Source organism: Mytilus trossulus, chromosome 7 (assembly GCF_036588685.1).
Source record: "Mytilus trossulus isolate FHL-02 chromosome 7, PNRI_Mtr1.1.1.hap1, whole genome shotgun sequence".
NCBI lineage: Eukaryota > Metazoa > Mollusca > Bivalvia > Mytilida > Mytilidae > Mytilus > Mytilus trossulus.
The window spans coordinates 1,970,687-1,996,439 of NC_086379.1; the positions used below are offsets into that span (position 1 = coordinate 1,970,687).

Here is a 25,753-nt window from a genome sequence, read left to right on the forward strand (position 1 = left end):
TTTCCTGAGTGTGCAGAGGTGAGTCAACCTTTTATTTATGATCTTATATGACACCAAATCTTTAAATTTTACTTTATTTTGTAATTAAAGTTGTCAAGATCTTTTAATAGGATTTTCCCTCTACAAAGACTCAACATGTCTTATTCAGTTTATCCTGACCCCTCCTTAGCTCTAATAGCCCCCCTTTCAAAAAATATTATACATTTGCAATTAGGAAATAAAACAGTTGATTCATTAGTTGATACAGGTGCTTCAATTTCTTGTATATCATTAAAATGTTTACAAAAATGTTTGAAAAACATCAAAATACAAAAAAGTACACAATCTGGAATTTTTACTGCTTGTGGAATGAGCTATCCGATTTTAGGAAAAGTAGATGTTGAATTAAATATAGATGACTTAATTATATATCAAGAATTAACAGTGCTTGAGAATTTGACCTTTAATATAATTTTAGGAATAGACTTTCTTAAAGCTAATAAAGCTCACATAAATTTTGAAAATAATACCTTAGCAATTCAAGAAAATCTATTGAATGTACCTTTAAATAATATAGAGACTATGAAGGAACATTATGCACATGTTAAAACTATAGCAGAAGAGGTTATTCCCCCTCACTGTGAAATTATTATACCTGTTAGGCTTTCTGTAAGGCATCGCAATAACAGTACAGTAATTCTTGAACCAAACTTTTCAAATGATATTAAAAATTTGGTTGGTTCAAAAGTGGTAGTAAATGTACAAAATGGAAAGGCTTTGTACAGAATTCTAAATCCTACTGGATTATGCATAACATTATATAGGAATAAGAAAGTAGCCAAGGCTTTTGAAGTAGACAAAAATGGTATTTTTGCCTTAAATGATAATAATTCTAAAGGAAAATCTATTAAAGTTAATAAATATCAGAATGTTGAAAAAGAGTTGGGAATAAAAATAAATGAAAACTTAAATACAAATCAAAGGAATCAGTTAACTGAGCTTCTATCAAGGAATAGAAACGTTTTTGCAAAAGACATTACAGAGTTGGGTAAAACTAGTTACCACTATCACAGAATTGATACAGGCAATGCACCACCTGTACAATCAATGCCCTACAGGCAAACACCACAAATGAGGCAAGAAACAGAAAAACATATTGATATAATGTTAAAAAATGACATTATAGAGGAATCAAACTCTCCATGGTCATCCCCAATTGTACTAGTTCGCAAAAAGAAAAGTAATATGGATGCAAAACAAGAGTATAGGTTCGCGGTAGACTATCGTAGGCTTAACAAATGCACATTAAGGGCAAAATTTAGTATTCCTAGGATAGATGATGTTTTTGACACAGTTGCTAATTCAAAAGCTGTAATATATTCAGTACTGGATCTCATGAGTGGATTTTTTCAGACACCCTTAGATCCAGAAACTAAACACAAATCTGCATTTGTAACACATCAAGGTATTTACCAATTCAAAAGAATGAGTTTCGGGTTAACAAATGCACCAATGGCTTTTCAAATGCTCATGACAAAAGTTTTAAAAGAATTGAACTGGAAAGTTGCTTTAGTATACATAGACGACATTTTGATTTTTAGTAAAAATTTTGAAGAACATTTAAAACATTTACAATTAGTTTTTGACAAATTAAAACAAGCAAATCTTACACTAAATCCAACAAAATGTCATTTTGCAAAAGAAGAAGTACATTATTTAGGTCATATTTTGTCCAAAAATGGTATTAAAGTAAACCCTGAAAAAACATCTGCTGTGCAAACATACCCAATACCTAAAAATATCAAACAATTACGCAGTTTCTTAGGATTATGCAATTACTACAGAAAATTTGTGCACAATTACTCAAAAATTGTAACTCCACTTACACAATTAACTCAGAAAAATAAGAAATACATCTGGACACAAGATTGTCAAGCCGCTTTTGAAACATTAAAGCACAGCCTTGTCTCAGCCCCAATTTTAGTGTTCCCAGACTTTGAGAAACCATTTGTTTTGTCAGTGGATGCTTCTGATTATGCTATTGGCTATGTCCTTGGACAATTAAATCCAAACACAAAACTTGAACATGTCGTAGCTTATGGTGGTAGATCACTGAATAAAAATGAACAAAAATGGCACATAAACGAAAAAGAAGGGTTAGCACTCAAAGAGGGAATAAAACATTTTAATCCATATTTGGCCTCACACAAATTTACAGTTTATACAGATAATATAACTGTTCGTTGGATAGATACAATTAAAAATATACAAGGGAGACTAGGTAGATGGGCACTTGAACTTCAAGGATATGACTTCGAAATAATGCATAGACCTGGGAAGAAAAATAATGCAGATGCTCTGTCAAGAAGAGAGTATGAAAAGATAGGTCCAGAATATTTTCCGCAAAATGAAATTGAACAAACAGTTGCAGCCATGAGTAATAAGAAGTACGAAATCATAACGTTTGATTATAAAGGAGATGACGAACAGCAACCCAACATTATTACAATAACAGATACTGGTAATGAGGATGATGAAACATTAGAAACCATTGACCCAGAGCAATTAAAGAAACGTAAAACATTTCGGCACCTTCAGAGACATTGCCCAGATTTTGTTGAAATCTTTAATTACAAATTAGATGGCCAAGTACCTGAGGAAAGACAAAAAGCTAGACAACTGGATGCGAAAGCCTTCCATTACGAAATTGATAATGGCATACTTTATCATTTTTTTAATGCAAGATCGAGAAGCCTACCAAAGGGGCAAAACATGGTTAAGCAGCTAGCAATACCAAGAACCCTACGGAAGGAGGTACTAGAAGCTTTCCATGATAATATTGTTGGATGTCACCAAGGAGAAGAAAGGACATATGAAGCTGTGCGTCAACGATATTACTGGCCAAACATCTACACTGATATAAAGACATACATTAAGACATGTGAAATCTGCCAAAGATCTAAAAGAGACACACACAGCCATCCAGTACCGCTTAAACCAATGCCAATAGAAGAGGTTTTTTCCAGATGGCACATGGATATTTTAGAACTGCCAGAGACTCCAGAAAAATATCGCTATTTGCTGTTGGTGGTTGATAGTGGATCCAAATGGTGTGAAGCTTTTCCCATGAGAACACAAGAAGCAACAGAAGTAGCCAACATCCTGTTTAGAGAGATAATTGCCCGTTTCGGTGCACCCCGCTGTATTGTATCTGATCAAGGTGCCAATTTTCTTTCGAAGCTTGTTGCAGCTTTATGTGAGCTTCTCCAAATCAAACGCCACTATACAAGTGCATATCATCCACAAACTAATGCAGCTTGTAAACGGATGAACTCATTTATTGTCCAATCATTGAGAGCTCAACTGGAAAAACAGACAGATTGGCCAAACTATATAGCACCTATAATGATGGCTTATAGAATGACACCAGCTACTCAGTCTACTCAGTACTCACCTTTTCACCTTCTCTTTGGACAAGAAATGAGAGCACCTATTGATGTTGCCTTAATTCCAAAGTCAACATTGCCTAAAAACCATAGAGAATACCTCAATAAATTTATTAAGGACCTCCTATTAACAAGGGATGTTGCTGCAGAAAACACAAAAAGAGCACAAACAAAATACAAAACACAGCATGACAAAAGAGCAGTAAAACCCACATATTTACCTGGTGACAAAGTAATGCTATTTTGTAAGAAGGTTAAAAAAGGTCAAAGTCCAAAATTAACAGTTAAGTGGACTGGCCCATTTACAATTACAAACCTTGGACCCCCAGACTGTAATACTTTTAAGCTAAGAAGGGACAGCGATAACAAAATCTCAAAGAAATTAGTTAATGCAAGTCGTCTGAAAGCATTTAACAGTAAAACAGACCGCCCTGACTACCTCCTAGATGACACTGATGATCCATTTGAAGAAGATGAGGATGATGAAGGTGAAAATCAGCAAGTCCAGAATGAGGACCCTGAAAATCAAGACACAATATCTAATTCTCAACCCCAAAATACACCCAGGAATAATCAAAACAATCATTGTAAATCAAAACTTTCAAAGCAAAATAAAGGAGTGCCTCCTGACAATTCTATAGAAACCCAACAAAATACAAATAAAACTGCTCAACAAGCTACAACAGAAATACAAATTACACCTGATGATGTTGAAAAGATTATATCATCGGCATGGGTAAACAAGAAACTATGCTACAAAATAAAAATTAAAAACATGTCAAAAACAGAATGGGTACACCAAGATAAAATCCCAGAGAATATGAGAAGAGAATTTCATGAAAATAGAACGCATACTGGTAAAAAGAGAAAAAGACCTTTACTAGGAAACAAACATAAATTTTTTGAACCTTCAAATGAACCACAAAATGTAACTGCAATAGACATGATAGACCAAAACAATGATGTTAAATATAAACAAAGACCAAAAATAAATTGGGATAAATTTCCAGTGCAAGCTGTAAAACTGGAAAATAACAGATTTTTCGTCAAAACCATATTGAGAAATAACAGAATATCGCATTATCAACCCTTACACAGAGTAAATGGAGAAGATCAGCATGCTTTTACAAACTTGCTTGATTATTTTTATGGTGACCAGTTTTATAACATTATGCTGACCCTTACATGCAATTCACAAACAAAAGATATGGGACCAGGATGTTTTGTTACAGGCTCTCACATTACACATTTTAAAATAGAAAATAATGTTCCAAAATGTTTCATACACTATGAGGAAAAACATATTTATGATCCAGAGTGGGTACCGTTTGAAACTTGTCCCCCAGGACTTCTTAAACTTTTCCAAAATAAATATGAAAATGAGTGGTTGAGATGTTATAACTAGATATTCAAGTAGTATTATACATGTTATGAGCATACGTAAATGCATTGTGACATTATTCTTTTGTATCGTTGAAAAATGTTATTTTTGTTCTGAATTTCTGGTTAAAGTACACAATATTCAGATTAGTTATAGTGTCTGTTAATTTAATCCTGCTGGACAAATGTATTGATTACATTAGTAGTTCTTACTATTAGATCCTTAAATATTGCAGGTGGACAGCACATCTACTGATGTACTTTTAAACCAAATTTTACTTCAGATTATACAAAATGTACTTTATCAATGATACAAATAGAACTATCAAGTGTTCCCTACACATACATTGTGTATAGGCATCACTGTTTTTGAGCTGTGATTTTTTTTTATTATGACTTAAAAGATTTTTAGCTAAGGAGATAAAATAATTAAGGAGTACTTAATAAGGAAGTACAAAATAAACTAGCATACAGTTGCTAAATATATAAATTAGAAATAAGAAGAAGAGTATAGGAAATTAAGATAAAATATAAAAGGAAGAGAATTAGAAATTCTTACATGTAGATTGTTGTTTATTGTAATATTTACAAATAGGTAGTTCAGTTACTGGCCTAAAATTGTGGTATTCTTGTGAATATTTTTAAGAGATAAATAAATAAATGAATTAATTATAATAAGAGATAAGGGTTAATTGGTGTCATGTATGATTATGATATTGGTTGCACTTACATTCATGAAGTAACCTACCAATGGTGGACCCACAGATAAAGAAATGGTGGACCCACAAAATGATGAAATGGTGGACCCCACAATGATGAAATGGTGGACCCACAAAATGATGAAATGGTGGACCCAAAAATGATGAAATGGTGGACCCACAAAATGATGAAATGGTGGATCCATAGAAGTGACCATATTGTGCTTTTAAAAGTTAATGAAGACAAACAATGATGGACATATAATATTTTATCTAGTGAAAATTTATTTAATATTATAGGAACTAATTAGCAGAGATTTGTGATATATATAATATATAGTGACATTTTTATAACCGTACATGAATATAGTAATGAAGATTAAGAGACAATAAAGTTAAAACTTGAACCAGAAATATATAAACATTAATCCGTAAGAACTATCAACTATGTGTTTCCCCAAAAATGCGTTTGCATGGAATATGACGATTGAACCCAAGAACAAAATATTGCTTATATATATGTATTGAATATGTATTTAATACAAAAACAGTTATAATTGCTTAATACTTATTGATATGTTTTGCTTATGATATGTTATTAATTAATGTTTTGTGTTTCAGTTATATTAATTAGATAATTCTTTGATATATTTCATACTCATGTGTAAGACATAGATAATTTTATTTTTATGAGTAATATTTATGATATGATTACTAATATTGTTAACTTGTAGCTGATGACCGATATGGATAAGACATTGATAATCTTATATTTCAGCTATATTGGTTATATTGCTATTTTTTATGCCCCCTTATGCACCCAGAAATACTTCATGAAGTATGCAATGAGCTCATTGTCGTTAATTATGTGAGAGTTGGACTTGTCAATATTAGTGAACTTCAGAGAACTTCCCTGATATGGACAATCTAAACTTGACCATTCCCCAAACCAAAAAACATGTATATATAGTTATATTTTATTTTACAGGAATCAGTCGTGTAATTGTTTTAACAATATTTGTTTTTTTATACATGATAATATTCATTGACAGAAATCAGTAATTCAATTATTGCTATATGATGTGTGTATAATATTAATTTTTTTTTATGATGTATGTTGTATTTTAATTGAAGATTGCAGGAGCAATCTTGGCGACGAAGGGAAGGGTATAACCAGTATATTTTAGATGTCAGAATGTTAAAATGTGGAATTCAAAGATTTGTTATAATTTTGTATTAGTAAAGATATTTAGCACTAGCTTAAGAAATAATTGACTTGATAAATAGTTAATATAAATCTTCACAATTTTAGATAAGTGTAAAGCAAATTATTATGTAATCCTCTGAGGGCTAAATTGACAATAGAGAATTAAGGATTAAAGAAGTGTTATATATACAAAAAGGATTTCTTACTTTTTAAGATGATTTAGGTTATGTCACAAAGACTTGATATTTGGGAAATAGATAAACTAGTATTATTATGTAAATTAGATAAATAAGTATTAATGTTATGTAAATTAAATAATGAAACAATATATATTAGTTGACCATGTAGTAAGGGACAGTTAGTATTGACACTTGCCTTAGAGTCACGTATTGGACACTAGTGTTATAGACTTGGATTTATATTAGACATGCTGTTTTATTATGTCTCATGAACTATTGTGATTATTGTGATTATTGTGATTGATAACTATATTGAATGCTGATTAATAAACATTATATATTGAACTTTGAATCTGTGTTAAGTTAACATGTATTCATATCAAAGCTACCAGCTAGTTCCCCCAACCTAGCAAGATGAATAACCAGGTCAGGAACGACCACAGTACTGGCCTTGGTTATTACCAGAAACATGTACAAAACTTAGATCAAGTTTGAATTATTGTGGCATCACATTAACCGTTCTAGAGTTATTCTTAAAAGTCCATAGAAACTGCATATATCAGTACAGCCTATCGATAGACTTTTTTCTGTCACTATTTAAACTAGCTGTTGTGACTTCGTTACAAATGGAAAATTTACTGCATTTTTTATTTTCATGGATAATGAATTGTTGTTCTTGAAATTCGATTTCCAAAGTTAGTATACAACTGTTATTTATTCCAGAACATGTATTTATAAACATTTAAATTCATAGTTTATACATTTACTGGCAAATTCCACCAAATTAATACCCCTCCAAAATAAAATAACGAAGCCACAACAGCTAAGTTTAAACAGTGACAGAAAAGTCTTAATATATGCTGTACTGATATGTAGTTTCAATGGACTTTTAAGAACAGCGATTTTCCTGAATTCATGGAGATGTATAGCATTGATTAGATTCTAGAATCTATATGGTGATTTCCCAGTGACAATCTCATCAATATATTTTATGTGTCTTCAGTACTTACACTGTTATTTAAGGCTTCAACACGACATCTAAACAACCATGTTATTTCTATAGATTCTCTGGTTCAGAATCTCTGTTATGTAGAAAGCATTAACTTGTCAAATCGTGTCAAATTGATCAGAGAATCATGCTCAGTAACGTCTTATTGTTCTTTTCTAATAATCGTAAAAATATACAGGGTGGAATAAAAACAATGACAAATGCTATTTTCTCATCCTGTGTTAATTAAGAGTTTGTTGAACTGAAATAAATGTGTCTGTACATTTTACATATAAATGTTTTTCAGCAAAAAAATATTAGAAGGTGGAAATTTGAAAAGAAAATCACTCTAGATTTAGAAAAGTGTGTGATTTGCAGTATCCATATTTTCTAGGTGATCCAGCATGCTCTCCCTCCCCCCCCCCAAAAAAAATCAGTATTTTTTTCCTTAAGATATTAAATTTCTACAGGTAAACTTTAGCAGATCTAGAATTAATGAGGTGTTTTTTTTCAAAAGGATATTAGTCTGTTTGTTCAGGGAGCAATGAAAAACAATCTTTGGTTCGATTGATTTTTTTATTAGTTTGTAAGAACTTTGTATTCTTGTCTCCAAGAGATATGAATATTGTACATTGAAAGATTCATATGAATTTTTAATTCATCAGTATTGACAGAGGCCATGGACAGAGGTCAGTATTGCATCCAAATGTCATTTGATCAACTAGTACCTGTGTCATATGGTATTTTGAACCCCCTAAAAATTGAACCCGGGGTCAAAATACCATGCAGTAAAATGACCCCGAAAAGTGTGTGAAATAAGACATATTTTAAAATTTCCAATGTTAGTTGTTTGTGAAGTTTGCTTTCAAAATGTTTTATAAAAACTTGAAAATCCTTGTTTAAATGGCTTTGGGAGAAAAAATAATTGTGCATTTCTTTATTTCTGTGAAAATAATTGAAGTTCTTGGATAATCCAGAAATGTCAAAGTTTTTATTTCACTGCTATTTACAAAAATGTTCAAGTTCACATACAACATTTTGGAAGCATGCATTTTGCCAAAATTTTCAAAGCCTGTTTGTGAGATATTTTTTTATTGAAAAATTTGTAATTTACAACATTTTAGAAGCCCAGCAAGGATATTACCATTGAGGTAAGATCAAATGTGCAAGAAAATTTTTCAGTGATGAATTAATGCTTTATATCTTAGACCTGTCATGACAATATTGTAATTTTTGTTCTTCTTATTTTCAGATATACCTGCATCTGCGATATTATACGTGTCCAAATGAACAGCGTTGGATTATAAGGATTCTATTTATAGTACCTATTTACTCATTTGATTCATTCCTGAGTTTACTGTTTTTCAGTAATGACAATTACTACGTGTACTTTGACAGTATACGGGACTGTTATGAAGGTAACGTACTAGACTAGGTGTATTTTGACAATTATAGTTGTTTTATTGTGTACAAAATATCATATATTTCTTTGCTTTTAACATATGTTCACAGAAACAAGAGTGATTCGGTATGGAATAGTTGAGTCAGGGTTTGAACTAAACAATACATCTGATCACTTTTTATTACTGTCCAATTAAGTTCATAGTTTTCAAACCAGATAAATAAATTTTTAAACTAACTAAAAACGAAAGGAAAAAAAAGCAACATAAAAAGGATAAAAACTTTCCAATACACTACATAAAATTTTTATGGCTGAGCAACATGAACCCAATCTAAAAACCAAGGTGTAATAATCTGATTACACATCATATGTGGCAATCTCAATGTTATCCTGTTGCTCATAAAAAGTACAAATCTCACTTTTCTTGGTTACGAGAAAGAAAACAACAACAGTATTTTATTTTGAGAGGAAATTCAGTTAGCTATATTTCAAATCTTCCCTGAGGCCCTCATCATAGAAAAGACCAGAAACAAATAAGCAAACATATACATGACATACATTGATATTGGTATATAAAGTACAATGATAATGTTCAGCCAGTACAACTGCATAAAATGATATATATATATATATAAAAGATAAACATGATGAAGTAATTAATATTCATTATTTTTTAAAGTGATTGATTGTGAAACAGTAGATGATGTTTTATTTGTATTTTGTAGCAATATTGGGAAATATTGTTACGAAATAATACAAAACAAGAACAAAATTGTTTACAGATTTTAATGTCTTTGTTGTTTTATTTCAGCCTTTGTCATCTACAGTTTCCTTAGCCTGTGTTTTGAATACCTTGGTGGAGAGAGCTCTATTATGTCAGAGATCAGAGGGAAACCTATTAAGTAAGTTAAAAAGAGATGGAAATCATGGTAATGTGGTGACAAAAACATGTTTGATATGTAGAATTCTGCTGTGGAGGGCTTCAACTAGTGATGTGCAAGTCTTTGCTCTGTGTAAAGTTCAGTCTAGCTATCTTCAGTTTCCACATACTTTTTTTGGAGATCTTGATTTATTTAAGCATAAGGGGAAGATCAAAGTTTCACATGTATATTCCCAACAATTTTAACATGTTTGATTAGTGTATTTTTTTTTAGTCGATAAAATTAATTTTGCTTACAATATTTTGTAATTTTGTCCTGGAATATATTTGGATTCAATGGGTTTTACTATATTTGATGCCACCAAGAAGATTAATTATTTAAGTTGGTACCTAACACTTCAGGGAGATAACTCTGTAAAGTCAGCTAAACGTTTTGATAACGTTGTGTTGTAAAAGGAATATTAAGCTTCTCAATGATCAAAATTGGTGGTTGTCAAATTGCTATATAACCAGTGTAATTTTTCTGATAAAATGGTTGGTTCAAGATTTTTGAAATTTTTGTCAAAGGGTCGAAGTAAATACTTAGTCAAAATTTTATGAGAATTAAACTAGCCAAATTGATTTTAGTGTCAGAAAATGTTGGGTTCCACCTTTTATGATATTTTCTTGTATGTTTCAGATCTAGTTGGTTTTACTGTACCTGTTGTTTGTCTGGAAGGCAGTACACCATTGGATTTCTCAGGTTTTGTAAACAGGTACATGCATATATATAATTTACGATTTATGGCAAAGGATTTTTGAAAAAAAAATATAGTTACTTTAAAGAATAGAAATAGTTTCTGTTCAATTTAGCAACCAACAATCAATCAATCAATCAATCAATGTTCAATTTTCTCTGTTTATATTGTTCATGGCAGTCTTCTTAATTTGAAGCAGCAATAGTATACCCATGTTTAACCCTTTCCTCCATAGTCACGCCTTTTGATGCCACCCTCTTTACTTCATTTTGATGCCTGTGTAGTACCTCAATTGAAACGCTTTGACTACAAAATGTCGGCACCAGACTTAATAAAATTTGCATCCAATATGAAAAAGATATTCATAAGAATATCTGACTTTAATTTATTGATGAAATACTGTTTTTTAGCAATGTATTAATACTTTAAAGCATATTTTCAGCATTTTATTGAAAAATACTATGTGAATCAAGTATGCAAAAAAACATTCATTGAGAAAAGGGACTAAATGGCATTAATTCTTAAGTTAAAATGATACAAATGAAGATTTAATAAATACCACATTCTCTAACTTAAGATTGCCTCAATCAAATGTTATGAAATTTATACACAATGCTTATTACCACAAAATTCAGATAAACTACAAATTGAGTAGCGTCAATTTTACCATTCTTTAGTAATGCTCATATATAATGTTATATGAAAGTAGGAGCATCACCCGCCCCATGAACACATTCCTCATTTTATGTTGATTAACTCTTTTTATTCATTTTCTCAGGCCACCCTACAGTTCTGTGTCATTAAACCTGTGATGGCTGTAATCACATTAGTACTTCAAGCCTTCAGTCTGTACAAAGATGGAAACTTCTCGTAAGTAATGATTTATGGATTGAATTTAAATTTTAGTTATTTCATAACTCTTATAGAGCATTAAATTTCCGGGGTTCTACAGATACGCCAGTAACCCCAAAAAATTTATTTAGATACTTTATTAGTTTTTTAAGGTGGTACCTAACACTACAGGGAGATAACTCTGTAAAGTCAGCTTAACGTGTTAATTACGTTGTGTTGCAAAGGGAATATTAAGCTTCTCAATGATCAAAATTGGTGTTTGTCAAATTGCTATATAACCAGTGTAATTTTTCTGACTAAATGGTCAAAGTAAATACATATATGTCAAAACTTTATGAAAATTAAACAAACCAAATTAATTTTAGTGAAAGTGTTGGGTACCACCTTAATTAAAGATAAGACACTTACTGAGTCTCAAGCTTATTACCAGCAAAGCAATTTAGTCAGATTTTGTGTCTTTCTTTTGATAGTTGAGCCTCCTTCTTCAAATATTCTTGATTAACACTTATTTTTGTTGGATATCAATTTTTCGTGGATTTCGAAACAGACGAAAATTAAATGTTCAACGAATACCAAATTTTCTATAGGCTTGTATGCAGATTTCTCCAAAATCATGAAATTAGATATCCATAAATTTTCCTCAATGCACAAAAATTGGTATCCACATAAATAAATGAATCCACAGTATCATCCTTTTGCAAGCCTGAAAAGTTTACCAAAAAACAAAAATTGTGAATACACACACATGTCAAAGTTCACTGATTATGCAAGAAAACATCTTTGGAATATTTGTGCAGAAATTCTTTACATATACATTATATTCTTTCAATATTTTTTAAAGAATACAGCTCACTAGTAAAACATACTCTACTTTTAATGTGCCAAAACCAAACTTGAAATAAGAAATAATTAAAAAAAACTTGATCACTTTTTACCCTTGTTCAAATGAAAGAGTCATAAAGACTTTGAATTAATTTGATGTGGTCTTAGTAACATGTAGAACGTCACCATCAGTTTGTGTGTGTTGCCTCAGCATAAATTTCTTGAACACTATACATATATTGTGTAGCTGTTTATACATCATTTGCTGACTCAAATTTATGATAGATTTTTATTTTTTTAGACCTGATTCAGGATATTTGTATGTGACCTTGATTTACAACACGTCCATTAGTTTGGCCTTGTATGCTCTGTTCCTGTTTTACTTTGGTACCAAGGAGCTTCTGAGTCCCTACGAACCAATACTGAAGTTCTGTACAATCAAATCTGTCATTTTCTTGTCATTCTGGCAAGGTAAGTAGGCCATCTTATCATGAGTTTTGTTTTAAGTATCTGTGTTTTTTTAAAGAAAATTGATTCATACTGACAAGTTTATACTTTCCTGGATATTTGACTTCATGTTTTTGCACAACATATCAAACAAGACTATACATGCTGTAGAAATTTGAATAACATTGAGCATTTGAATAAGTGGTTTAACTATACCCATGAAATCCACAAACAAAGGAAGAATCCTCTGTTGTTTCAAATGAAGAACAAATTATTACAGTATTCTCTAGAAATATAAGACGGCAAACAAACCTAAACTTCCAGAAGAATAGTAATTCCTAAACACAATAATAAATAACAGTTGGTTTAAGTAGCTTTTAAAATGGGTACATACACAAAATGTAATGGAGTTAAATGCAGGAAAACTACTTTACTCTTATAGAGATTATATGTTGTGAAGTGAAAAACCTGCCTAGGCTAGCTACCAAAAAAGGTTGGCTACCTACTCATCTACTTGAACACGGAAAAATAGGCACATATACCAGGTGGTATTTCAGTATTTTTTCCCTAAGTACTGCTTTATAAATCCATGTATGTTATTGTAATATTGTAACTTATTAAAAGCATTTTTAAGAAAAATGTACATATGGCTTTCAAAAAATATCATTGAAAAAAACTTCATGAATCTTTTAGTCACAAAGTTATGTTCTATAACTGCCTTTACCGCTTACAGTTCTTTGATTTTTTTTCTGTACAGGAGTTGTTCTGGCTATCCTTGAGAAAGCACAAGTGATAAGTCCTATTTACTCCGACAATGGACTGTTGAAGGCAGGAGTGGGAACAGTTTCAGCAGGGTATCAGAATTTCTTCATCTGTATAGAAATGTTACTGGCTGCTATTGCCCTCAGGTTAGCCTTCCCACATTCTATATATAGTTCTGGTCCTACCTCCAACACGGGCAAAACAGTGTCACTTCAGAGCATTTCTAGTAGTCTGAAAGAAACAATGAATCCTCGTGACATCATGCAGGATGCTATCCATAATTTTCATCCAAATTATTCACAATACACCCAACAGGGAAGTAAAATCCCACAAGAGGAAGAAGCAGCAGACGGATGGCCATATCGTGACCAGTACCAAAACAGGCCAACACAAAATGGTGTATCTCCTGCCAATAATGTCATACAGACAAGACAACACAATCTGTCTACTACGACTCCTGCAGGAGGTGTACATAGGGGACCACCACCTAACCGTAGGTCTCACAATGAAAAGACCACTCTGCTTTCATCTGATGATGAGTTCCAGTAAAGTGCTGTTAAAATGATATCTTTTAATTAGTGAATGCTGGTTTGATGCAGAGATTTTATATGACAGCATTGTAAAATTATACATTGAGGCTGAAATCTCAAAAGAGTCTAATGTATTTATAGATTGAATATTTTTACACAAAGACATTCAGTTTATGTGTGACATTAAAGAACAAAACTGTTGTAATTTTTTTCTTCAAAATACTATTTTTTGTTGTAACTTTGCAAATTGTTATATATATAAACTAAGGAACAAACAATGAATTCATTTCACAGGTTATTTTAGAGCAAGTTTAACATCATATATTTAAAATAATATTTACATTGTTTCATCACTAAAGAAATGTGTACAATTGAATACAAAATGATCATTACTGGGTGAAGATTTGAATAATTTACACGTTTTTTTCATCCTACTTTTATTTGTGTTGATAAGTACATCTTCTCCTTGAATTTGTTTGTCAGTATGTGCAGTCTAAGAGTTAATTAGAAAGAAGGATTATTCATATCTGTTTTATGAGTTTGCCTTGACTCTATGTTTTGGTCTGACCTTCTTTTCTGGTAAAGATACTTTTTTAATTAGTTAATATCCTACTAGCATGACTACAGTTTTGAAAAAGCAGTTACTGTTTTCTTGAAGTTTCTATTTTTCTGTTAAATTTTTTCAAAACCCTTATAGACATGCAACAATTTAGTGCTTGAAATATATTGTATACACCCCTGTCTGTTAGTTTAGTTTAAACATATTTATTTATAGTGGATTGGGAAACAAGTTTTGCAACTTATAGTAATCCCTTTCCACTTTGCGGGTGCGAGTGCTGCCTTGTAGCGGCATTAGCCTACTCTTTTTCGAAATCTACAAGGGTGTCTTTAACGTGCAAGAGATATGGCTCTCTCTTAACACGGGTCAGCCATTTATCGTCCCCTTCCGACGGACTATCATTGTTTCCTCAAGACCATACTCGCAAATGGTGTCAAGGGAGAGCCGAAAATTGAGTTCCTGAAATTTTCATCCCAGACGGGAATCGAACCAGGAACCTTTGTGCTAGAAGTCCGATGCACTAACCACTACACCACGGCTCTCTGTCTATTGTTGAAGACTATGTTGCTATGTTGATATGTATTACTGTGGGTTGATGTCTCTTTGATGTTATTGATCTTGTTTATCTTAATTGTTGGAAGCACTTTTAAAAAATATGTGTTTGTAATATGATGGCATGTCTATTAGTGGCTAATAAGATAAATACTAGATAGAAAAGTCACAATTCAATGATCAAGCCATTTTATCATTTTAAAGCAGATTGTCACAAATTTTATTTTTATATATATAATCATCAACCAATCATATATAAATAATCATGAATTTATTTTAGTTGCTATTAGGGATTATGTGTTTAGTCATTTAAAGCATTTTTGATTTGCTAAGATTGTTAAAAAAAATTTAGAGTTATTTCCGTTAACCTAGAACTATGTCTTGTGTAATTTGTAACAATTCAAAATTCTTTTACACAAATTCTAGTCAGATTTGAGTTATGTTTTAAGCAGTAGCTTATATCTTTTTTCAGTCATTATCACAGAAAAAGAAATGTTTTACCTTGTATTGAAATCAACATTTATATCATTATATTTTATTGTTTTTTGTGATTTCTAACAGTTATTAACTAATTATTTCAAATAAAAACCATTAATGTTACGCTAGGGAATGGCAGGTTTGAACTCGCAGATAGATTTGTTTTAATTAGTGTATAAGTCTGAAATAATAGATTCACATGCAAAATTTTGTGATAAAGAAAATATTTATTCAAATTTCAAAAAAAAAATCTGAGTTTTAAATGAACATTTAAATGGTTTTTATATCAATTGTTCCCAAAATATCTAATAATGTCATAGTTTTATTATGAAAGGTTGTAGGGTTATATATCAATTGTATAATATCCATTTTCTGTACTATATTATGTATATATGTGTAAGAATTGTACAGTATTGTTTGAAATTTAAAAAAATGGCATTGTGAAAATAGTGCAATTTCAGAATTGTTCTTTTATAACAATGATTACAGGGAGTAAAAATTTTGTGCAATAATTATATTTTGGCAATTTTTTTTTTATTTGCACTTTTTTTTATGTAAATAAGTCTTTTTCACCATTTTATTTTTGTGAAAATATTTGGAAAAAAATACATGCACATTTCAGACCTTAAAATTATTTCCCTTGAAATCAGGTGTTGATTGTATTTTTCCAAGAACATATCTATCACAGCTCTTTACACTTACATTTTACCCAGACAAAGCACTGGGAAATTCGACCACTTAAATTTTTGGTTCATATATGTACTTCTCAAGATTTTTGAATCAACAGTATATTTATATATCCCTTGCAAATAATGTTTTCACATTCTTTCATAAGTGTACATTATATAAGTCCTGCCCTCTTACCAAATAGACTTGCAGTATGTGGTCTTTGACTCTGTGCGGACATTGTTTATGTATAATATAGTTATCATATCATGTATTTGCTATATATTGTGTACATATGTATATTATGTAGTTTATATAGATATATGTATGTTATTGAATAGGCTTTATTATTATTATTATTATGGGTATATGAAGTATGGCACCATAGATAATGATTATGAAGTAAACAGCATTTTTGTATTTTAAATGATAACAGAATTCTAATTTAGCTTTCAATAACCACAAATTGAACTATGTCTGTGAACATGTGAAATGTAAATAAACTAGTAAGCTTAAAATGTAGTCTTCTTTAAGAAAAGCTACAAATTATAAACTCATTTGCAGTAACAATATATTTCTCTATCTGTGCTGTATTTAAAAAAACATAATTGTAACTTTAATAAATTTTATCATAAACCTTTCTTTTCACCATTTTAAAAATTTTCTATAAATAGGTTATGTTCACCATACTAAAATTGACATGAGATGGGTGGTGAATATTTAACATGTTTAAGAAGAACAAAAATACATGAATTAAAATGAATTAAGCTAAACTTTAATGTATGTCAAGATCAAATAAAAAGTTCCTTCTGCCCCCCCTTCCCAATTCATTTATTTCTTAAACAGCCCTTAATTTCTAGAGAAAGTACATTAATGATAATTTGGACCTAATTGTCTCTGAGTATTATAGTATTTGATGCCATCAGTTGAATAAGGACCTGATCCTTATAAAAGTATTTTTTGTTATATGTAACCTCAATTGTCTCTGACAGAACTTTTGAACAAACTTTTTTTTTTTAAATTGGTCACACTGTAGGAGGTACAGCCAATCTAATCAAAAACTGATCTCTCATCACTCCTGTTTTCTATAATGTTGTGATTTATCTGGCTGCTTGTATTAGGTATGTAATATCTTTTAACATCAGAAGTTTTTATTTTGCTTATTTAACATATCTGTAATAGTATTCATAGAGGGATGTATCATGAGAACTTAATGTTTATGATAAGGATACAAATTGTGATATATTTTAAACAGTTTACAGTTTCAGTTCTTGTACTTAATTTTGGGGAATTCCCTACATATTTTGTTGACATATCACACATTCTTTATTTATTAATTCAATAATTGTGAATGAATGATATAGCTTAGGTATATCCTTTCATTTCTGCTTGCCCAGTGTGGGCAGTCCACTTCAGCCTAATTAAATTCATCTCATATTTGTTGGTACAAAAAATGAATGCAGTCCTAAATAGGATTCAAAAGGCCTTTTTCATTAATAATTTTAAGATAACTGCAAAAATAAAACGATGGAAACAGGTTTAATGCAAATTTGAATTAAATGATATGTGGAAACACATATGTTAGTTAATTAGGCAACAGTTTAACATGACAAAAAAAAATTAAAAAAAATTTGTATCAGATTGGAAATTTGAATAACCTATGTTGTTGTTTAAGATGTTTATACCTATATTGTTATGCCCCTGCTAACATGGAGGGGGCATTATATGCTATACTTGTATATGTGTACATTCATATGGATCTCCCAAGACTAGTTTCTGTTCTCTAACTTTAGTTTGCCATAGCCAAATGTTATGGCAATGCTTATTATCACAAAACACAGATCAAGTTTGAATTTTGAATGGCATCACTTTTAACTAATATATGCATATCATATATGAACACAATCTAAATTTTTTGTTATTTATACTGCATAAAAATGTCTTTAAGGAATTAAATTTGAAACCTTTTTTAGAATATACTTTCAACTACAAGAATTTGATAGAAATGGTATTCACATGTGTTGGCATTCATGTATATTGTTGAAGGCTGTGTGATGTTTTCTTTCACAACCTTATTTGTTTAAAGCTTTGTTGTAGGGTTTCTGTCATAGATTTGACATTTAACCAAACTAGATATATATATATATATATTTTATGAAATAGTTGTGATATTTATTTAGAATAACACTTGTAAATAAGATTTTATTTGTGAAAGACTGTTTACGATACATGCATCGCTGACAAGTTTTGTTTGTTTAAAATGAGAGCTCACATCAGAAATTCTATAAATTTAGAATATATGGTATAATTTAATTTTGTCTGAAAATCAAGTTTATTTTATATAAATTTATGATATGAAATTCATGTGAAATTTGTTTCAAGGCTTTTTTTTACTGAGTAATGGATTGCCTATAATATGATTAGAAAATCAAATTTGAAACCTTGAAATTTTCCACAAGAGCTTTGTGCTGGAGCTTTCTTTTAAGATTACATTTAACATTTTTGCTTGTCAGAGCACCTGTATTCACATTGGTCTATGTACTTAAAAAAATATTTTTTGTTAAGTTTTTTTCTTTTTTATAGCCATTTGTTGTGTGTTTGAAACTTTTTCTGCAACTAACTAAGAAGTTAAGGGCTTAAAGAAATATTTAAGGTAATAAAATGAAACATATAAGATTAATGCAACAAAATCATGATATACAAATAAGAAGTTCATATTTCTTTTGTTTGATTTAAAGTAAATAAGCTCATCATAGATAACAGGACAAAATTTAGTATACGCCAGACGCGCGTTTTGTCTACAAAAAACTCATCAGTGACGCTCGAATTCAAAAAAGTTAAAAAGGCCAAATAAAGTACGAAGTTGAAGAGCATTGAGGACCAAAATTCCTAAAAGTGTTGCCAAATACAGCTAAGGTAATCTATGCCTGAGGTACAAAAGTAAAGTTTAGTAAGAACTCTATTAAATGAATTGTGCTTTCAGAATTTGATTGAAATTGATAATTAAAGTGGGAAAACTCATCAAATTATGAACATCCTAAAAAAATAAAAGTGAAATATAATCTGAATGTAAACAGTAAACTTTTTCATTACTCTATGAGACCATTAAGGTTGGAGAGAGTCCAAGAGGTGGGAGAAAGTCCACGAGGTTGGAGAAAGTCCAAGAGTATCATTGTATGAAACAGTTCTTTCTCATGAGTAGTATTTTTTTAGAAGCATTCTATTATACATTAAGTAGAGAAAAGAGTTATTGGACATCATTGAGTTTTTGTGTATCAAAATTATCTCCCTTTGCTAGTTGTTAGATCAGATGTTCTTAGTTTGTAAATAAGAAAACAAACTATTTTTATGTTTTTCAGTATTTCAAGATTAGCCATACTCAGTCTTAGTTAAAATTAGTAGTGAATTGAGTGATAAGTTATACGTCATTGTGAAAATTAATAGCTATTTTTGTAGATCTCTTGTCGTTGTTAAATTAAAGAACAAAAGTGCCAATGTTGTATAAATGTTGTACTCTGATGACGTACTAATAAAAATCTCTATAAAGAAAACTTATTAACTACTTTCATTTAACTCGCAGACTCGCTAATCATAGCTTTGGATACCTCAGTCAAAGACTGGACATACTATTGTAATCTAATAGATATAGGAAGATGTGGTGTTTGTGCCAATGAGACAACTCTCAATCCAAATAACAATTTATTAAAGTAAACCATTATAGGTCAATGTACGGCCTAAAACGGGGAGCCTTGGCTCACACCGAACAACAAGCTATATGGACCCCAAAATTACTAGTGTAAAACCTTTCAAACGGGAAAATCAATAGCCTAATCTATATAAAAAACGAGAAATGAGAAACACATATAAATTACATAAACAAACGACAACTACTGTACATCAGATTCCTGACTTAGGACAGGTGCAACAATTTGCAGCAGGATTAAACGTTTTAATTGTACCAAACTTTCTCCCTTTTTCTGAAACAATAGCATAACATCACAACATAGAAAAACACACGATAAAATATCAATTGGCAGGCGTAACTCAATCAAGAAACGTAAATTAACACACCAATGTCTATGTCTATCTGTTCATCTGTCCTTGTAAGATAGCTCAAATTGACTTTTACCAATTTTTTTATAACTTTAACACACCATTAGAATTGACTGAAGAAATTTGACTTTCAATATATTTATTATTGGCTTTTGTAACATATTCAATCAGCTATAGAAAATTGACAAATATTATCAACATTACATATTATGTCTGTTTGTTTTGTTCACATCTTTGTCAATGTAATGGAACTTGATGTGACTGTCAAACAAGTGAGAGGTTTAGCACTATAAGACTAGGTTCAATTCATTATTTTCTACATAAGAAAATGCCTGCACCAAGTCAGGAATATGACAGTTGTTATCCATTCGTTTGAAGTGTCTGAACTTTTGATTGTGCCATTTGATTGAAGACATTCTCTTTTAAATTTTCCTCGGAGTTCAGTATTTTTTATAATTTTACGTTATTAACTATCAATAAAAAAAATACTGCATAGTTAATTATTTCTGATACAGTTAACAGGATAACTAGTCCGGCGGCTTTGTGAAAAATTGTGCACATCCTGTTACAAGCATGAAATTTGGCATAGACCTTCCTCAACTATTATTCTTTTATTTCAGATAGGGAGGCATTTGAAAAAAATGTCTCACTTCCGGTAAAATCCAAAATGGCGGACGTCATACTTAAATCAGCCCAATATCGAAGGCTAGAGTGTAAACATGTGTTATTATCATGCTACTATCATAATATTTGGTACAGACCTTTTTTTTGTACTACTTTTGGATAAATTAAATAGATTAGATGTCTTTAGAAAGCCACTTCCGGTTTAAATCCAATATGGCTGACATTGTACTTAAATAAGCTTATTTTTTAGGGAGAGTAACTGAAATGTGTTATAACGTATTGCTACTATCATTACATTGTGTATGAACCTTTCTTTGGTGTTTCTGATGGATACCATGCATAAGACATATGTCTTAAAAACCCTTTCTTCCGGTAATATCCAAAATGGCGGACAGAGAAATATCATTTGTTTATTCAAATTTTCATTTTTTTCAAAATGTAAAGATGATTTTATTTTGAGCTGGTCATTAAACTTTTGGCTTACAGTTATCCTCAAAACCACTTATCTAGCATGTTGTAAATATTTAGATATAAAGTTGACACTTCCGGTTAAAAATATGACGTAAATTTCAAAGATGAGTCCTCAATCTATTTCTTCGATGTAGAGTTTTGGATAGATTGAGTAAAACAAAATAAAATCACTATAGTCCTAAAAAATATTTAAAATTACTACTATTTGGCCAAGAATACATGCTTATTCACAGTCACCACCACATGCACACAAGGCAGTGCACGGGATACCCGATTTTCCACATTAAAAATGACCGCGGCATCCTTTCTTACATCCATAATGTACAAGCTTCTGAAAAAATGATGAGGTCTCAGAAAGAGATTTTTTTAAAAGGAACCCTTTTTGTCCCTTCGCAATCCATTAGTGACAAGACTAGGTAGCATAATAGTCAATCCAAAGCTTGTCTCACTAAACACCTGCATTAGTATATAACACGTTTTACATGCTTGAAAAAACTAGAACAACTCGTGGGAAAAGCCTCACTTAAAATGAGTTTTCCCTTTTGTGCAAAAATTAACTTTCCTGCTTCGTTAATCATGTTAGATCTGATAAGTTTGTGTGATCTTACAGTACAACCCCGGTAATTTAGGCTGATCAACCATCATTCTTTATGTTAAAATCACATCTTCAAATACCATTAATGTCTCCAACTCAGTCTTTTTTTTCCCCTTTTTCAAGCAAAGAGAGAACAGTATCACAACCCGTCATAAGGTATGGGTCAGAAATAAAAGTGTGTGATCACTCATTAACTAGTGCATTTGAAAGGCCATTGATTGTTATTAATCCAATGATTTTTGCCTCCCCAAATACAATCCATAGTTCGTCTGCCCCTATGTCACGGAATAGCGAAATAGTATTGACAGCATCATCAGTGACTGTTAATCATGACTCGTTTAAGTGCGTGTTTCACTGCATCAGACACATGCACCATTATTTAAGTGTCAGTCTCTTTATGTGAACATGGTGCTACACTTAAAATACATCACGTGGTTAATAAGATAGAATATCCTGAGCATTTGTTGCTACAACTACCATACTCATCAAAGACTTCATCCACTCTTGTTACAGTCTCAAGGTATTTTATTAAGGTAAGGACATAATACCCAATCAGCATACTCGTTAGGAAACACCTTGAAACTGTAACAACAGTGGATGTAGTGTTTGATGTGAAAATAGAAAATACTGGTAGTTTGAAAGCTGCTAAAAGAAACAAGGGCAACATTTAGGAGAAAGGGAATACACAGACGAACTCAGGATTAAAAACATCCTCAAAATTGGGAAAGTTTCCTGAGAGATGACGACAGTAAGAAAGAACTTTTAAGTTTTCATTCACAGGAGCTTGCTCAATACAATTTTGAGTACAAGGTAGTTGAAGCAACAAATGCCCAGGATGTTCAGTGTTATCCACCACTTGATGATGTTTCAAGTTTAGCCCCATGTTTACACGAAGAGACTGACACTAGAATCAAGATAGATGTGTCTGATGCAGTGAAACATAGACTTAACTGAGTCATGACTCAAACAGTCGATACTGATGTCATTGCTGTTTCGCTATTCCGTGACATAGGGGCAGACAAACTTTGGTTTGCATTTGGAAGGGGAAAAGTATAAGATATATATCAACCAATGACCTTTCAAATGCACTAAGCGTTAAAAGATAACACGTTTGCTGGCGAAGGAACTGCGTTGGTGACATTAATGGAGTTTGAAGATGTGACTATAGCATTTAGAATGATGATTGACCAGCCAACATCACCATATGGATTTGATGTTTTATGTCATTGAAAACGATACATGGTGTTGTTGGAAGATCGAAAAAAAAAAGAAACAGATTAGGTTAACAAGGCAAGAAAATATGTGTTTTTGCAGAATTTATGGATGTGAGAAACAGTACCACAGTCTTTGTAAATGTTGGAAATCAACTCTCCGATTGTGAATTGCGGCCTACTGAGTATGCTGATTGGATATTATGTCCTTACCTAAATAAAATACCTTGAAACTGAAATACGAGTGGATGAAGTCTTGGATGCGTATGGTAGTTATAGCAACAAATGTTCAGGATATTCTATCTTATCCACCACGTAATGTATTTCAAGTTTAGCACCAAGTTCACATTTAGAGGCAGACACTAAAATCATGGTGCATGTGTCTGATGCAGTGAAACACGCACTTTAACGAGTCATGATTCGAACAGTCGTTAATGATGATGCTGTCACTACTATTTCGCTATTCCGTGACATAGGGGTAGACGAACTATGGATTGTGTTTGAGAGGGCAACAGACTTTGGATTAAAATGCATTTGTCAATGAGTGATCTGAGTGATCTGAAACACTTATTGTGATCCATGTCTTAACCTGTTGTGATATGGTTCTCTCTTTGCTTGAAAGGGGAAAAAAGACTATGTGGGAGACATTGATTGCATTTGAAGATGTGACTTTAACAAAAAGAATGATGATTGATCAGACTAAATCACCGGGGTTTTACTGTAAGATCGCACAAACTTAACAGATGGGTATAACATGGTTAACGAAGCAGGAAAATTACTATTTGCGCAACAGGGACGTCTTTTTGAGGCTATTCCCCCAACTTGGTCTAGTCTTTTCTAGCATGTAAATCATGCAATATACTTAGGTAGGTGTTAAGGGAGACAAGCTTGGGATTGGCTCTTATGCTACCAACTCCAGGCGGGGACAAAGAGGATAACTTTTGACAAACTCTTTTTGAGGCCTTATCATTTTGTCAAAAGCTTATACATTGTGGATGTAAGAAAGGATACCGCGGTCATTTTTAATGTGGAAAATCGGGTATCCCGTGCACTGCGATGTGTGCATGTCATGGTGACTGTGAATAAATAGGTATTCTTGGCCAAATAGTAATAATTTTAAATAATTTTTAGTACTATAGTGATTTTATTTTGTTTTACTCAATCTATCCAAAACTCTACATCGAAGAAATAGATTGAGGACTCATCTTTGAAATTTACGTCATATTTTTAACCGGAAGTGTCAACTTTATATCTAAATATTTACAACATGCTAGATAAGTGGTTTTGAGGATAACTGTAAGCCAAAAGTTTAATGATCAGCTCAAAATAAAATCATCTTTACATTTTGAAAAAAATGAAAATTTGAATAAAAAATTGATATTTCTCTGTCCGCCATTTTGGATATTACCGGAAGAAAGGGTTTTTAAGACATATGTCTTATGCATTGTATCCATCAGAAACACCAAAGAAAGGTTCATACACAATGTAATGATAGTAGCCAAACGTTAAAACACATTTCAGTTACCCTTCCTAAAAAATAAGCTTATTTAAGTACAATGTCAGCCATATTGGATTTAAACCGGAAGTGGGGTTTCTAAAGACATCTAATCTATTTAATTTATCCAAAAGTAGTTAAAAAAAAGGTCTGTACCAAATATTATGATAGTAGCATGATAATAACACATGTTTACACTCTAGCCTTCGATATTGGGCTGATTTAAGTATGACGTCCGCCATTTTGGATTTTACCGGAAGTGAGACATTTTTTTGAAATGCCTCCCTATCTGAAATAAAAGAGTAATAGTTGAGGAAGGTCTATGCCAAATTTCATGCTTGTAACAGGATGTGCACAATTCGTCTGAAATATGCTTGTAGCCGCCGGACTAAACTAAACAAAGACAGATCAAGTCATAGGACAAATAGGACAAATCAAAAGCATTATTGCTTCTCCTTATCTAAGACATGTTTTTAATGGAAAATTTTAACATGAAAATAATGAGATGTCATATGATTGGTTTACCACTGAGACAACTATCCACCAAAGTTCAAATTCAGAGAATGTAAGTAAACAGCTTCAACAATGAGAAAACCAATTCATTACAGTCAACTATAAAAGGTTAGACATGAAAAGTATGAAACAATTCAATTGGGAAAACTAACGGCCTATCTTATTAAAAACAACAACCAACGACTTACATGCGCAAAATGAATGTCGTGGGGTTGAACAGGGTTTTGA

The 25,753-nt window shown here is 31.5% G+C and overlaps 1 protein-coding gene across 1 annotated transcript in view; it reads left to right on the top strand.

Moving 5' to 3' along the window:
* The window catches only part of LOC134724478 (transmembrane protein 184B-like), a 33,841-nt gene extending 13,723 nt beyond the window's left edge, over positions 1-20,118 (top strand). Inside the window, exons 3-8 of the mRNA XM_063587513.1 lie at positions 9,130-9,295; positions 10,091-10,181; positions 10,839-10,914; positions 11,675-11,766; positions 12,872-13,041; positions 13,775-20,118. Coding sequence (XP_063443583.1) covers positions 9,130-9,295; positions 10,091-10,181; positions 10,839-10,914; positions 11,675-11,766; positions 12,872-13,041; positions 13,775-14,328 — 1,149 coding nt within the window. The 3' untranslated portion in view covers positions 14,329-20,118. The remainder of the gene's footprint in view (positions 1-9,129; positions 9,296-10,090; positions 10,182-10,838; positions 10,915-11,674; positions 11,767-12,871; positions 13,042-13,774) is intronic.
* The last annotated feature ends 5,635 nt before the right edge of the window (positions 20,119-25,753 follow it).